Source organism: Neovison vison, chromosome 5 (assembly GCF_020171115.1).
Source record: "Neovison vison isolate M4711 chromosome 5, ASM_NN_V1, whole genome shotgun sequence".
In the NCBI taxonomy this organism is placed as follows: Eukaryota; Metazoa; Chordata; class Mammalia; order Carnivora; family Mustelidae; genus Neogale; species Neogale vison.
In genome coordinates, this window is record NC_058095.1 from 5670124 (window position 1) to 5682723 (window position 12600).

Genomic DNA, 12600 nt, shown 5'->3' on the forward strand with positions numbered 1-12600 from the left:
CGATCCGGCGGGAGGGAGGGGGGAGGGGCGGGATTTCCTGCGGGAGGTGCCGAGCCGGTCTTGGAAAAGGAGGAGAAGGAGGAGAAAAGGGGTAAGGGGGGCAGTGGGAGCCACCGTCCAGAGTGCCAAGGACCAAGCAGGGCCAGCCAGACCCCCGGCGGGGCAGCTGAGAGAGGTGAGACTGCGGGGCCTGCGCGGGGGGTCAGCACCTTTGAGGGCGGGCACAAACTAACTTTTCTTTCGAGATCTGCGGGAGCCTTCGTCTCTCTGCTCCTTCCGTCCTCTTCGCGCCCCTGTTCCGTCCTCCCGCATCAATCCCTCCGGCGCTTGGCTCTCCCGGTCGCTCCCGCCGCTTTGTTCCCCGGGTCGGCCCGGGTTGGGCTGGGTTGGGGGGATTGCGCGGCGCTGGACGGGCATTCCGGGGGGCGGGGGAGCCAGCCCGACCCCAAGCACTACTAGGGGCGTCCTCCTCCTGTGTCGGCTGCGGGCAAGATCAGGAGTGCCATTTGGGTTGGGCTTGGGACGTTCTAGGAGTAAGGAGACCCCAGCTAGGGCCCCAGGCCTGCACGGGTCTCATGCCACAGGGCTCGGGCAACAAATTCCTGGCCACTGAGAACTGACGTAAGCTTTTCTGCAGCGAAGTCGGGGCTCCGGGCCTCAGGTTCAGGCTTGGGGGGCCAGGCAGCCCCTTCTGCCAGCACGCCCCAGTTCTTGTGTCTGTTCTGCACCCGGCTGCTTCCCATCCCGCACAAGGGGTGAGGATGGGTCAGCAACAGGTGCTGTAAAGCCTCCCAGTCCAGCAGTCAGATCCCCGCCAAAAATGGGGAGCTATAAGCTCCCCACTCCGCGCTCTGAATACTTAAAGAGCCTGGGGCTAGGGCATCCAGCTATTATAGTAAAGCTTAGATTGGGAGGAGTCTGGGGCAGGCACCTTCCACAGGGAGTGACCCTTGCCTGTCTGCCTGTGCGTGACCCTTCCAGGCCCCACCTTCTGGCCCACCAGTTGTCTGTGGGTGTCAGAGCCCGGGGCTGTGGAGAACAGGCTGCTGGCCCAGCCTGCCTCTGTGTGTCGTGCTGCCAGGGCCCCTCCTGCCCCAGGTTGAGGTGCTGCCAGGTGCCCTGGGGCCTCAGTGACTCAGCCTCCCTCTCCCAGAAAGTCACCGCCTCCCCCCAAATACTCCTCTCATGCCTGGCAGCTGTCTTCCCCCTTTGAGTGGCTTGGCCCTTCCTTGACTCCAAAGGGTAGCGAGGGTGGTTTGGGGGGCTCCCTAGAAGCCCTGTCCTACACTTCTGAGCCCTGCTTCTGGGACCCTCGCAGGCCTGGACCCACATTCAGCAGAGGCACTGCACCTTTTTCCAGACCCCCGAGACTTGTCCACTGCTGCTGCCCGAGGCCCAAGGGAATGCTGACTGCGCTCTGGGTGGGCATCGGTGCTCCCGAGCCGCACCAGGAAGATTCGCGTGCCCCGTCCCAGCCCATCCCTGGGCCATCAGGCACTGCAAGAAGGTCTCTGTCCAGGTTTCCACGTGGCCTCCACCCCCTCAGAAGTCGGTTTTCCTGCTTGTGATGGCTGCTTATGAAACACTTTGAGGGAGTACCCATCAGTGCCTAACAAGAAGCCCACTGCTTGGGAAACCAGACTCCCTTCCCCAGGACTCCTGGCCCTCCAACGGGCCAAGGCATGGCACCCTGACGCCTTGGCTTAGACCTGAAGTTTTCCTGCCTCTGCCTGGACTCCTGATCCCAGAGCCCAGCCCAGGGACCGGAATGGGTCGTGAACAGGACTTGATCCTCGCCGTCAAGAACGGAGATGTGACTGGTGTGCAGAAACTGGTGGCTAAGGTCAAGGCCGCAAAGACAAGTGAGTGCTTGGTGGGGTGACTGTCTAGCTGAGACCCTGCCCTGAGTGCTCAGGCTACAGAGAGGGGCTTGGGTGGGGGTCACTGTGATCTGGGGTTTTGGGGGTGGGAGGACTGTCTGTTCTGTAAGAAATGCCTCTATGGGACAGCCACAGAGGAAGTTGGGTTACCCCTTGCTGTGTATCCTTAGGCAAATCACTTAGCCTCTCTGGGCCTCAGTTTCCTCACATGTAAAGTGAATGGGTTGAAATACATTCGTTTGAGTTTTTTTTAGCACCAGCTGTGTGCCAGTCTTTGTTCTAGGCACCAGGCCATTATGTGGCAGCAGTGGATAAAACAGACTGAAATTCCTGCCCTTGTAGAGTGGCCTTTAGCAGGTGGTTTTGCTGATGTATTCTTTGGAAGCAGGAGATTTCTGGCAGTGGGGTTGGGAAAGATTGAAAAGCAGCGGTTCCAAGCCCATCCCCCAATTCAACAACAGCAAATGTTTATTTATGACGGCTTAATGGGGATGCCCAGAAGATAGCTTTTAAAAAGAGCTCTACTGCTTAAAGCAAAGTTGATCACTATCTCAGCGCTTGCTAAAGCCCCTTCCCCTTGACTTAGCTGCCTGTGTCGCTGGGGGTATGTGTGGCCAAAGCTAACTTTCTAGAAGTTTCTCCAAAACCCTTGACAGGGTTGTGGGGGTTCCATGCATGAGTGACCACACCTGAACCCCATTTCTTGGGTACCTCTGTGGTGAGATGTCTCCCCCCACCTCCAACCTCTGGGCTTTAAGGTTGAGTTCTCTGAGCTGTCCTAAGAGGACACTGGATTTGTCCCCTGAGTTTCGAGACCAGTAGGGACATGAGGTAGCTCCTGCAACCAGACTGGGGCTGGGGGGAGGGAGGGTTCCCTCAGAGTGCTGGGGCTCTAGCCTCAAGACACACCTTGGCCCTGTGCACAAGAAGGGGCCCCCGTGACTACGTGAAGACAACTAATTATCCTCAACCACACCTGGGAGTTTGGGGTGCCAGAGGATGGATTTGCAGGGCCTGGGAGTCATGCACATGTGTGTGTACCCACCTGTACACCAGGGCAAGAGAGCTAGGGTATGGGACTTGGCTGCGGCCGGGAGGAAGGCCAGGTAGTATGGCCTCTGTGCCCTGGGGAAGTGGATACGGGGCGAGCACAGTGGAAGGAAGGTGCCAAAGAGGTCCTAGGAGGGCCCCGGAGGCCCAAGGGTGGGAGCCACTCCCCCTCCTCCCTTCACCTCTGTGTTATTTTTGGCAACCTGCCCAGTAGGGCCTTGGGTGAGCTGCTGCTGGCCTCCCAGTTCTGGGGCCTCACAGTGAGGCCCTAGAGGAGGGCAGGCGGGTGGGGTCTGGACGCTGGTGGTGGGAACCTCATAGCTAGGCTCCAGGAACGTGCCCCGTGCCCCAGGGGAAATGCATGGAGGGGAAGAGATTCCTTCCATCAGCCCCAAAGGGGACTTGCACATTGTGTAGGCACCAGGCACAGAGTGACAGGGTCCTGGGATTCCTTGTGAAGCCTTGACACAGAGCCTCCCCTCCTAGTCCTCGGAGAAGCAGGGAAAGCTGGAGCAGAAAGATCACAGGGTGATGTTTGCAGACCTTATAGTTTACGAAATAGCCTAAGTCCTCGATTTCCTGTGAAATTGGTATATCTGTATCTGCTTTACAGATAAAGAAACTGACACTCAGAGAGGATTAGCGAGTTGCCCAAGGTCACACAGCCATTATGGGGCAGATCACAGTCAAGTTCCTGTCCTCTCCCCTCTGCTCCTTCACTTAGCTGCCCATCAGAATTACCTAGTGGCTGTTCTGAAAGTGCAGATTCCCCGTTCCCCCGCAGAATTAGAATCGTCACAGAGATCTTGAGACCGTGTGAATCAGAAAGTTCTCCAGGTGACTCTAAAGCAGTCCTCAGAAGGGAAGCCGGGAATTCCTGCTCCATGACACAGGGGGGCAAAGGAAACTGATCGAAAGGGAGGTGTCAGGGCTCCCCTTTTTCCTTCTGGTAGGTGGCTAGAGTCTTCTGGCTGACCAAAGAGAGATGCTCCCTCAGCCTCCTGCACTTGCTCTCTGGTCCCTTTGGGGGTTGGCATTCCCTGCCCACCGTGGTCCTCTTGAGGGAGCAGGTGGCTGGGTGGAGAAGGGCGTGGTTGCCCTGGCCTTGCCCCTGCCCTCCCTCCCTCCCTCCCCTGCTCCCTTTTCCGAACTGTCTCCTTTTCTGGCCAGAGGAAACAGAGTGGGCCGAGGGTGGCCCAGTGAGCTCACATCCTTTGCCTGAGCCTAAATCAGGAGTGACCCCTCCACCCCAGAGCCGGGTCGGGAAGAAGGCTGCCCGGCAGGGGAAGTGGCTGGAGCCGCTGCCAGGAACCAGGACCCTCCTCCCTCCAGCCAAGGTCCCTAGCCCAGTCACTCTGAGCTTCTCTCCCCCACCGCCTTTCCGGCCATTGTTCTGGAAAGAACAGAGCCACCCAGCCTGGCCCTGCCCCTGTTCCTGTCTGTCCCTCCTGTCACATTGTCCTGCCACTCCCCAGAGGGACTGTATCTCACTGCGGAGCTGCCCCATCCCGGACTGGCCAGGCCTGGCAGCAGGTGGAGGGACTTTCTCCTTCCTGCCGACCTCGTTGTCCTCAGTGCTGCTCACAGAGGTCCCATGGCTGCCCAAGGTCACGCAGCCAGTAAGGGGGAGACTTGGAACCACACACTTCCTGCTCCTAAAAGCCCCTCTCCTTCCCTAACTGGCTCTGTGTGACAAGGACTTTCCGAGGGGGCTAGAGGACGGCAGGGAGGCCTCTGTTTCTTGCCAGCGGCCCCCACCTCCTTACCCCTCCATCACTGCCCAGCTCTGTATTTACCTTTTCTCCGTAGCGTGTAGTGCACTTCGGCTCGGTCCTAAATGTAGCTGTCCCCTCTCTCCCCATCCCATGCTCCTCACCCCTGAGCTGATCCCTGCCTGTTGGAATGAGGCCCTGTCTTGCTGGGGTGTACTGGGGCCCACTAGGGCCCGGAGGGCAGGCCTGGACCAGCATGCTTGGCACCCTGCCCAGCCCGGGTTGAGCCAGGCCTCCTCCTTCCCAGCAGGGGTGGGTTGCAGCAGGAGACCGGCCGCCTGCGACAGACATTCCTCTTCCTCTCCCAGCACTCACCAAGGACCGCCCCCTCCTGTACCCTGGCCAGTACCTGGAGCACACCTGCCTGAATCCCGTCACCCTTCCCGGAAGGGGGATGGACCAGTGTCCTGCCTGTGCCCCTGGCTTCTCTGGCCATCACCCAGCAGAGAGCCCTCTGCGTGGGGCGTGGACCTCTCTGCCGGGAGCATGTGGGTGCAGAATCAGCAGTTACTCCCCTGACAGGAGCGGTGGCCGCGGCGGGGGGTGGGAGCTATACCAGTTTTGCTGGAGGACAGCACATGGACGGTAATGGCTAAGGTGTAAGGCGTGCCGAAGGGCGATGCCCCCTCTGCGGTGTGCCGATAAGGGTCCAGTTCGGGCATCTGCCCTGCTCCCCTCCAGCATCTGGTGCCCCTCTCCTCTCTCCGTCAGCCCCCTCTGCCCTGGGAGACAATGAGACTCTCCTTGGCCCGCTCAGGCAGGAATGCTAACCATGTGCTCGTGGGCCTGTCCAGTGAGGGCACGCATGCCAGTGCCCCCCTTTTCCGCCCCCTTTGGCCCTATAAACAAGCTGGGCTGGGGGCCCGGGGAAGCCAGGCCCCTGCTGCGGCTGGCTGAAGAACTCTAGGGACAGGACAGCCGAAGGGCCATGGGGCAGGCTCTTTCTTGCACACCAAGAGGTCAGCTGGATTGGGGAATCGTGGGGAGGGAGAACTCGTCAGGATACAGGTGGGAGCAGATCATTCTAGAGTGTCCTGATGCCCTCTGCTCCCATCCCCCAGAACTCCTCGGCTCCACGAAGAGACTCAATGTCAACTACCAGGACGCTGACGGGTGAGCCCATACCCCTCTCAAGAGCTGTGGGGTGGGGGAGGGGTAAGGGGAAAGACCTGCCCCTAGAGTCCCTTCCCCTCTCAAACTTGGCCCTTGAATCGTGTTTGCTGAGAGCCCTGGTTCCTCCCCACCCTCCTGCGTGTGGAGCTGTCCTCGAGTGAGGGGAGGGAGCCCGGTGCCTCTTTGAGGGGCCTCCTGGGTCAGATTCCTGCTAGGCCCCCTTTTCTCCCCAGAGGGTAGGAGCCCTGAGGCTCCTGCTCCCACGGCCCCCTCCCCTGGGCTGGCTGGGGGGGAGGCCAGACAAACAGGCCTCTCAGCCCAGACACTGAGCCCTTTCATGCTGTAGGCCGGCTGCTCCGCACTCCCACGGCAGGGCTGGCAGGGTGGGGGAGCGAGGGCACAGTGGGCAAGTCACTCAGTCCTGCCAGCCTCCGGGACGGGTCTGGTGTGGAGGAGCAGGATTTGGGGGGGTGGGGGACCACTCAGCAGACACCCCTCCCTTGTGTCCCGCCACACCAGATTCTCTGCTCTCCACCATGCCGCCTTGGGGGGCAGCCTGGAGCTCATAGCCTTGCTGCTGGAGGCTCAGGCCACCGTGGACATTAAGGACAGCAATGGTGAGACCCCAGGGTGCTCCCTGGCCACACCCTGTGGTCAGAGTCTGCTGTGCCACATCCCAGCAGTGCTAATACATCGCATAGCTTCCCTGGTTCTTTTTCATCTTCATGGCCTTCTGGGGAGCTGGGGGTGGTTCTGATGCCCCGTTATTCAAGTGAGGAGGCTCAGCTTGCCTTCCTGCCCTGAGACCCCCCCGTGGGGGGCCAGGTGGGATTCCGACTTCAGCCCCACACAACCAGACGTTTCCCTGACCGAAGCAGCAGCCCTTCCCCTTGGATCTGCCTCCCCCTACAGCTGGGGTGAGTCCAGACTCTGCCCAGTGCCCTCGCCTGCCCCCGCAGCGTCCCAGGACGTCCCCAGATCCCCTTCCCCTCTGCAGGCATGCGCCCACTGCACTACGCGGCCTGGCAGGGCCGGCTGGAGCCCGTGCGGCTGCTTCTGCGCGCCTCTGCAGCCGTCAACGCCGCCTCGCTGGACGGGCAGATCCCGCTGCATCTGGCCGCCCAGTACGGACACTACGAAGTGGTACGTGAGCCTGCCTGCCCGTGAGGGGTGCCAGAGCCGGGGGTTGGTTGGGGGGGGCTGGCCGGGCCAGACCCCTCACTCAGTTTCCTCCACCCTAGTCAGAAATGCTCCTCCAGCATCAGTCCAACCCGTGCCTGGTCAACAAGGCGAAAAAGACGCCCCTGGATCTGGCCTGCGAGTTTGGGCGGCTCAAGGTGAGGGGTACTAGGGGTACTTAGTACCTAGTACTTGGGGTACTAGGTCCTGGGTGACTGTGGGGCGGGAATGGGGGAATCTCAGGAGAAAGACCTGTCTGGGTGCTGCTTGCCACAGGTGGCCCAGCTGCTACTGAATAGTCACTTGTGTGTGGCACTGCTGGAGGGTGAGGCCAAGGACCCCTGTGACCCCAACTACACCACGCCCTTGCACTTGGCTGCCAAGAATGGCCACAGAGAGGTCATCAGGTACCCACTGCCCCCCCCCACTTCCTCATCCCCTTCCTGCGGAATGGGTGATGTCCCATTAGTGCCCTGCCCTGTGGCCCTCTTCTCTCGGGCTCTGGGTCACTCTCCCAGCACCCCCGGGCAATCTGCTTCCTCTCCTGCCCCCTATCACCCCTGCAACTTGCCCCCCCCCAAACTACAGGCAGCTGCTTAGAGCTGGGATCGAGATCAACCGCCAGACCAAGACCGGCACAGCACTCCACGAGGCTGCGTTGTACGGCAAGACAGAGGTGGTGCGGCTGCTTCTGGAGGTGGGTGTGGGTGCCTTCACCCCTCCTCCCACTGGGGGCTGTGGCGAGGGACAGCTGGGGAGGCACAGGAGGGGGTCTCCACCAACAATGTGGCTTTTGGGTGGGCCGCGGCCTTGTGGCTGGAGAGCAGACAGACCTGGTTCCAGCCCCGGTTCTGCCTCTCGCCAGCCGAGTGACCTTGAGCTCATCTTCAATCCTATCTCTGAGCTTCCGGTTTCTGTATCTGTAAAAGTTGAAAACGGTATTCACTGTTCACCTCCGGGCGGTGGTGAGGACTGGGGGAGATGGCAAGCAGAGCGCTTTGTGCCTGCTCACGCTGTGCTGGGCTCCCAGGGCGGGGTGGACGTGAACATTCGGAACACGTATAACCAGACGGCGCTGGACATCGTGAATCAGTTCACCACCTCCCAGGCCAGCCGCGAAATCAAGCAGCTCCTGCGGGGTGAGTGTGCATGAGAGAACACCCCGCCCAGGTTGGGTGTCCGGAGCCACTCCCGTGGGGACTAGGAAGGGAGGCAGGAACAGTGTCCCAGGAGTGAGATGTCATGCTCCCAAACCAGGGCTGGTCAGGGGACTCCAGGAACCTGGAGGAGGATTGTGAAGGGGACATGATGGGCGGGAAGACACCCTAGGGACCCTCAGATGATGCCCTGCCCTGCCTTTTCTCTCAGAGGCCTCGGGGATCCTGAAGGTCCGGGCACTCAAGGATTTTTGGAACCTCCATGATCCCACTGCTCTCAACGTCCGTGCAGGGGACGTCATCACGGTGAGGACCCGGTGCGGGCGTTCCTTTGCTAGCACCAACGATTGCTGTCACTTGCGTGGGCACCTGCTAAGGTCTTTACATACACTCTCTTACTGACTTCCTCCCGCCCTGGGTAAAGTAGGTGCTATTTAACTGTTTCCTTTCTGGGCATGATAAAACTGAGTCGTAGAGAAATTAAAGTGTTTTGCCTGAGACCCCACGGCAAACACCAGCATTGGGATTTGAACCCAGGCTGACGCCGGGACTCTCCTGTGTATGCCCAGGAGGCATGCCGAGGACTGGGCTGGATGCCGGCAGGAAGGGCAGAGCTGTGCGTGCACTCGGGCATCAGCTGCTCGTGGGGAGAGGACGAGCTGGACTGTGGCTATAGGGCTGGCTGCCTGCCCATGTTTGGGGCAGGAAGTGATTGCTGTCATCGTCTCCCCAATGCCTCATCTGCCCCAGGTGCTGGAACAGCATCCCGACGGCCGCTGGAAGGGCCACATCCATGAGAGCCAGAGGGGCACGGACCGTGTGGGCTACTTCCCTCCAGGCATCGTGGAGGTGGTCAGCAAGCGGGTGGGCGTCCTCGCACCCCGCCTCCCATCGGCCCCCACCCCCCTACGCCCAGGCTTCTCTCGGACACCGCAGCCCCCTGCTGAGGACCCCCTACACCCTTTGACCTATGGCCAGCTCCCTCGGGTGGGCCTCAGCCCAGACAGCCCAGGTACGCCCTCCCAGAGGGCAGTGCAGGACACTGGGGTGGGCGTCTGGCTGTGGCAAGCTGCCAGTCAGCTGTTGGCGGGGCCAACTGGGACTCTAACCCCTTTGCTTTGCTCCTGCAGCAGGTGACAGGAATAGCGTGGGCAGCGAGGGCAGCGTGGGCAGCATCCGCAGTGCTGGCAGCGGGCAGAGTTCTGAGGGCACCAACGGCCATGGCACTGGCCTTCTGATCGAGAACGCCCAGGTGGGAGGGAGGAGGAGGAGGGAGGGGGCATGGGGAGTGGGTCAGAGCTGTCCCTGCTGCTGTCAGCTCCCCACATGCTGAGTTGCTCCTTCCCTGTCTCTAGCCGCTGCCTCCCACAGGAGAGGATCAGGTGCTGCCGGGACTGCACCCCCCATCCCTGGCAGGTAGGAGGGGCACATGGTACCCGGGTAGACACCCCTCCAGTGTGCCCCTTCTGATTCCCTCTCTCTCTCCCTCCTGAAGACAACCTGAGCCACCGCCCTCTGGCCAACTACCGCTCTGGGGAGCAGCTCTTCACCCAGGACGTGAGGCCGGAGCAGCTGCTGGAGGGGAAGGTGAGAGCCCTGCCCAGAAGTGGGCTTCGAGCCCTGGGGGTGCGGTGGTGTGGACGGGCCTCAGGCCGGGCGCCCAGGGGAGGCTGGGCCGCGGCCTCGGCTCTGCCTCAGCACACGCTGCTCTGTTAACTTCGGCCTCTGCCCCCGTGCCGCAGGATGCCCAGGCCATTCATAACTGGCTCAGTGAGTTCCAGCTGGAAGGTTACACCACCCACTTCCTGCAGGCTGGCTACGACGTGCCAACCATCAGCCGGATGACTCCCGAGGTAGGTGCCACGGCAGGAGGGCGGCAGTGGGCCCTGCGGGAGGTGGCTGGGGGGGTGGGGGGGCCTGATGGCACGAGTCTGTGTGACAGGACCTGACGGCCATCGGCGTGACCAAGCCTGGCCACCGGAAGAAGATCGCCTCCGAGATCGCACAGCTCAGCATCGCCGAGTGGCTGCCCAACTACATCCCGGTAAGCAGGGGCCGTTCTCGGCTCCCAGCCTCAGCTGTGGCCATCGGGGCCCTTCCTCGCCGGGGCGCTGAGGCTCGCGTGCCTTCCCAGGTGGACCTGCGGGAGTGGCTGTGTGCGCTGGGGCTGCCGCAGTACCACAAGCACCTGGTGAGCAGCGGCTACGACTCCATGGGGCTGGTGGCCGACCTCACCTGGGAGGAGCTGCAAGAGATCGGCGTCAACAAGCTTGGTGAGAACTGCCCTGGGGCCTCCTGACCGGGCCCCCCGCGTGCCTCCAAGGGGCTCTGAAACAGTGCAGCGTTCAAGCCCAGGAGGGAGCATGGGGGCCAAGAGGGTCTGGAGTGGCCCTTTGCAGCCCCAGCTGACCCCGTGGCCTCTACCCCTCCCCTCTCAGGTCATCAGAAGAAGCTCATGCTGGGAGTAAAGCGGCTGGCCGAGCTGCGGCGGGGCCTACTGCAGGGGGAGGCCCCAGCGGAGGGCGGCCGCCGGCTCGCCAGAGGCCCAGAGCTGATGGCTATCGAGGGGCTGGAGAATGGGGATGGTCCGGCTGCAGCTGGCCCGCGCCTCCTCACCTTCCAGGGCAGCGAGCTAAGCCCAGAGCTGCAGGCAGCCATGGCAGGGGGTGGCCCTGAGCCCCTCCCCCTGCCCCCTGCTCGCTCCCCCAGCCAGGAGAGCATTGGAGCACGCTCACGAGGGTCCGGTCATTCACAGGAACAGCCTGCCCCCCAGCCCAGTGGCGGAGACCCTGGGACCCCACAGGAGAGGAACCTTCCAGAGGGCACAGAGCGGCCTCCTAAGCTTTGTTCCCCACTTCCTGGCCAGGGGACCCCCCCTTATGTGTTTATGTATCCCCAGGGCTCACCCTCTAGCCCAGCCCCAGGGCCACCTCCGGGCGCGCCTCGTGCCTTCTCGTATTTGGCTGGTCCCCCTGCCACCCCTCCGGACCCACCTCGGCCCAAGCGCCGGTCCCACAGCCTGAGCCGCCCTGGCCCTGAGGATGGGGAAGCAGAGGGGGAGGCCGAAGGGTCGGTGGGCAGTGCCTTGGGCAGCTACGCCACCCTCACCCGGCGGCCGGGACGCAGTGCCCTAGCGCGGACCAGCCCTAGCCCGACCCCAGCGCGAGGGGCTCCCCGCAGCCAGTCCTTCGCCCTCCGTGCCCGACGCAAAGGCCCGCCACCCCCACCCCCTAAGCGACTCAGCTCCGTCTCTGGCCCCCCCACGGAGCCTCCTCCTGTAGATGGGAGCCCGGGACCTAAGGAGGGGGCCTCTGTGCCCCGAAGGCGAACACTGAGCGAACCAGCCGGCCCCTTGGAGCCCCCCAGCCCGCCCGCCCCAGCTGGCCCCGTGTCGGACACAGAGGAGGAAGAACCAGGGCCGGAGGGGACGCCCCCATCTCGGGGAAGCTCAGGGGAGGGACTCCCATTTGCGGAGGAGGGGAACCTGACCATCAAACAGCGGCCGAAGCCAGCGGGACCCCCATCCCGGGAAGCACCTGTGCCGGCTGGCCTGGATTTCAACCTCACAGAGTCAGACACTGTTAAGCGGAGGCCCAAATGCCGGGAGAGAGAACCACTGCAGACGGCACTTCTGGCCTTCGGGGTGGCCGGTGCTACACCCAGCGCTTCTGCCTCCCTGCCCTCCCAGCCCCCCGGGGAGCCCCACTCCTCCTCAGCGGATCCCAGCCCTCCCCGGCCTGACCCCAGCAGCCTTCCAACTCAGGGAGCTCCAGTGCCTCTTTCTCCCGGCCTCCCAGCCCAGCCCCCTGTGGCCCCCAGCCCCGGGCCTGCTCCGGAGAACTCGGCAGGTGGTGGGCAGCCTGGGGAGACGGAGCCCCCTGCTTCCCCTGCAGCCCTCATCAAGGCGCCCAGTGCAGGTATGAGGCGGGGCCGCGGGGTGGGGTGTCATTTCCAAGGGTCGTGTCCAGCCCCTCTTGAGTCACAGCCAACCTTTTTGTCTCTGCAGGAACAGTCCCCAAGCCTGTGTCTGTGGCCTGCACCCAGCTGGCATTTTCTGGCCCTAAGCTGGCTCCCCGGCTTGGCCCCCGCCCTGTGCCGCCTCCAAGGCCCGAGAGCACTGGAGCTGCGGGCTCTGGCCGGGCCCAGCAGAGGCTGGAACAGACCAGCTCGTCCCTGGCAGCTGCGCTGAGGGCAGCGGAGAAGAGCATCGGCGCTGAGGAGCGAGAGGGGTGAGGGGTGCTGGGTGCTGGGCGGGGAGGGAGAGGGCTGCAGTGCAGGAGCAGCTCCCCCCAACTCCTCTTCCCCGGGTCCTGGGAATGTCGGCGGGGACGGGGGAGCAGACCGATCCGGAGACTGGGGCGACCCTTACTGGGACAGGAGGAGCCCGGGCTCTGAAGTCCCCCATATCTGACCTGTGGGGGATCCTGGCAGCTGCCACTGAGAGGCACG

The 12600-nt window shown here is 62.7% G+C and overlaps 1 protein-coding gene across 2 annotated transcripts in view; it reads left to right on the plus strand.

The window, feature by feature from the left end:
- Window positions 1-38: 38 nt before the first annotated feature.
- The window catches only part of CASKIN2 (CASK interacting protein 2), a 13550-nt gene continuing 988 nt past the window's right edge, over window positions 39-12600 (plus strand). The window contains exons 1-19 of one of the 2 annotated variants that reach the window (XM_044247448.1): window positions 39-175; window positions 1319-1862; window positions 5764-5815; window positions 6335-6432; window positions 6813-6958; window positions 7057-7152; window positions 7271-7401; window positions 7583-7691; window positions 8025-8133; window positions 8363-8457; window positions 8902-9163; window positions 9282-9403; window positions 9507-9567; window positions 9647-9738; window positions 9894-10004; window positions 10094-10195; window positions 10286-10424; window positions 10590-12068; window positions 12158-12380. In XM_044247448.1, the coding sequence (XP_044103383.1) occupies window positions 1769-1862; window positions 5764-5815; window positions 6335-6432; window positions 6813-6958; window positions 7057-7152; window positions 7271-7401; window positions 7583-7691; window positions 8025-8133; window positions 8363-8457; window positions 8902-9163; window positions 9282-9403; window positions 9507-9567; window positions 9647-9738; window positions 9894-10004; window positions 10094-10195; window positions 10286-10424; window positions 10590-12068; window positions 12158-12380 (3521 nt within the window). In that variant the 5' untranslated portion in view covers window positions 39-175; window positions 1319-1768. The remainder of the gene's footprint in view (window positions 176-1318; window positions 1863-5763; window positions 5816-6334; window positions 6433-6812; window positions 6959-7056; window positions 7153-7270; window positions 7402-7582; window positions 7692-8024; window positions 8134-8362; window positions 8458-8901; window positions 9164-9281; window positions 9404-9506; window positions 9568-9646; window positions 9739-9893; window positions 10005-10093; window positions 10196-10285; window positions 10425-10589; window positions 12069-12157; window positions 12381-12600) is intronic. The other variant, XM_044247449.1, reaches the window with a different exon arrangement.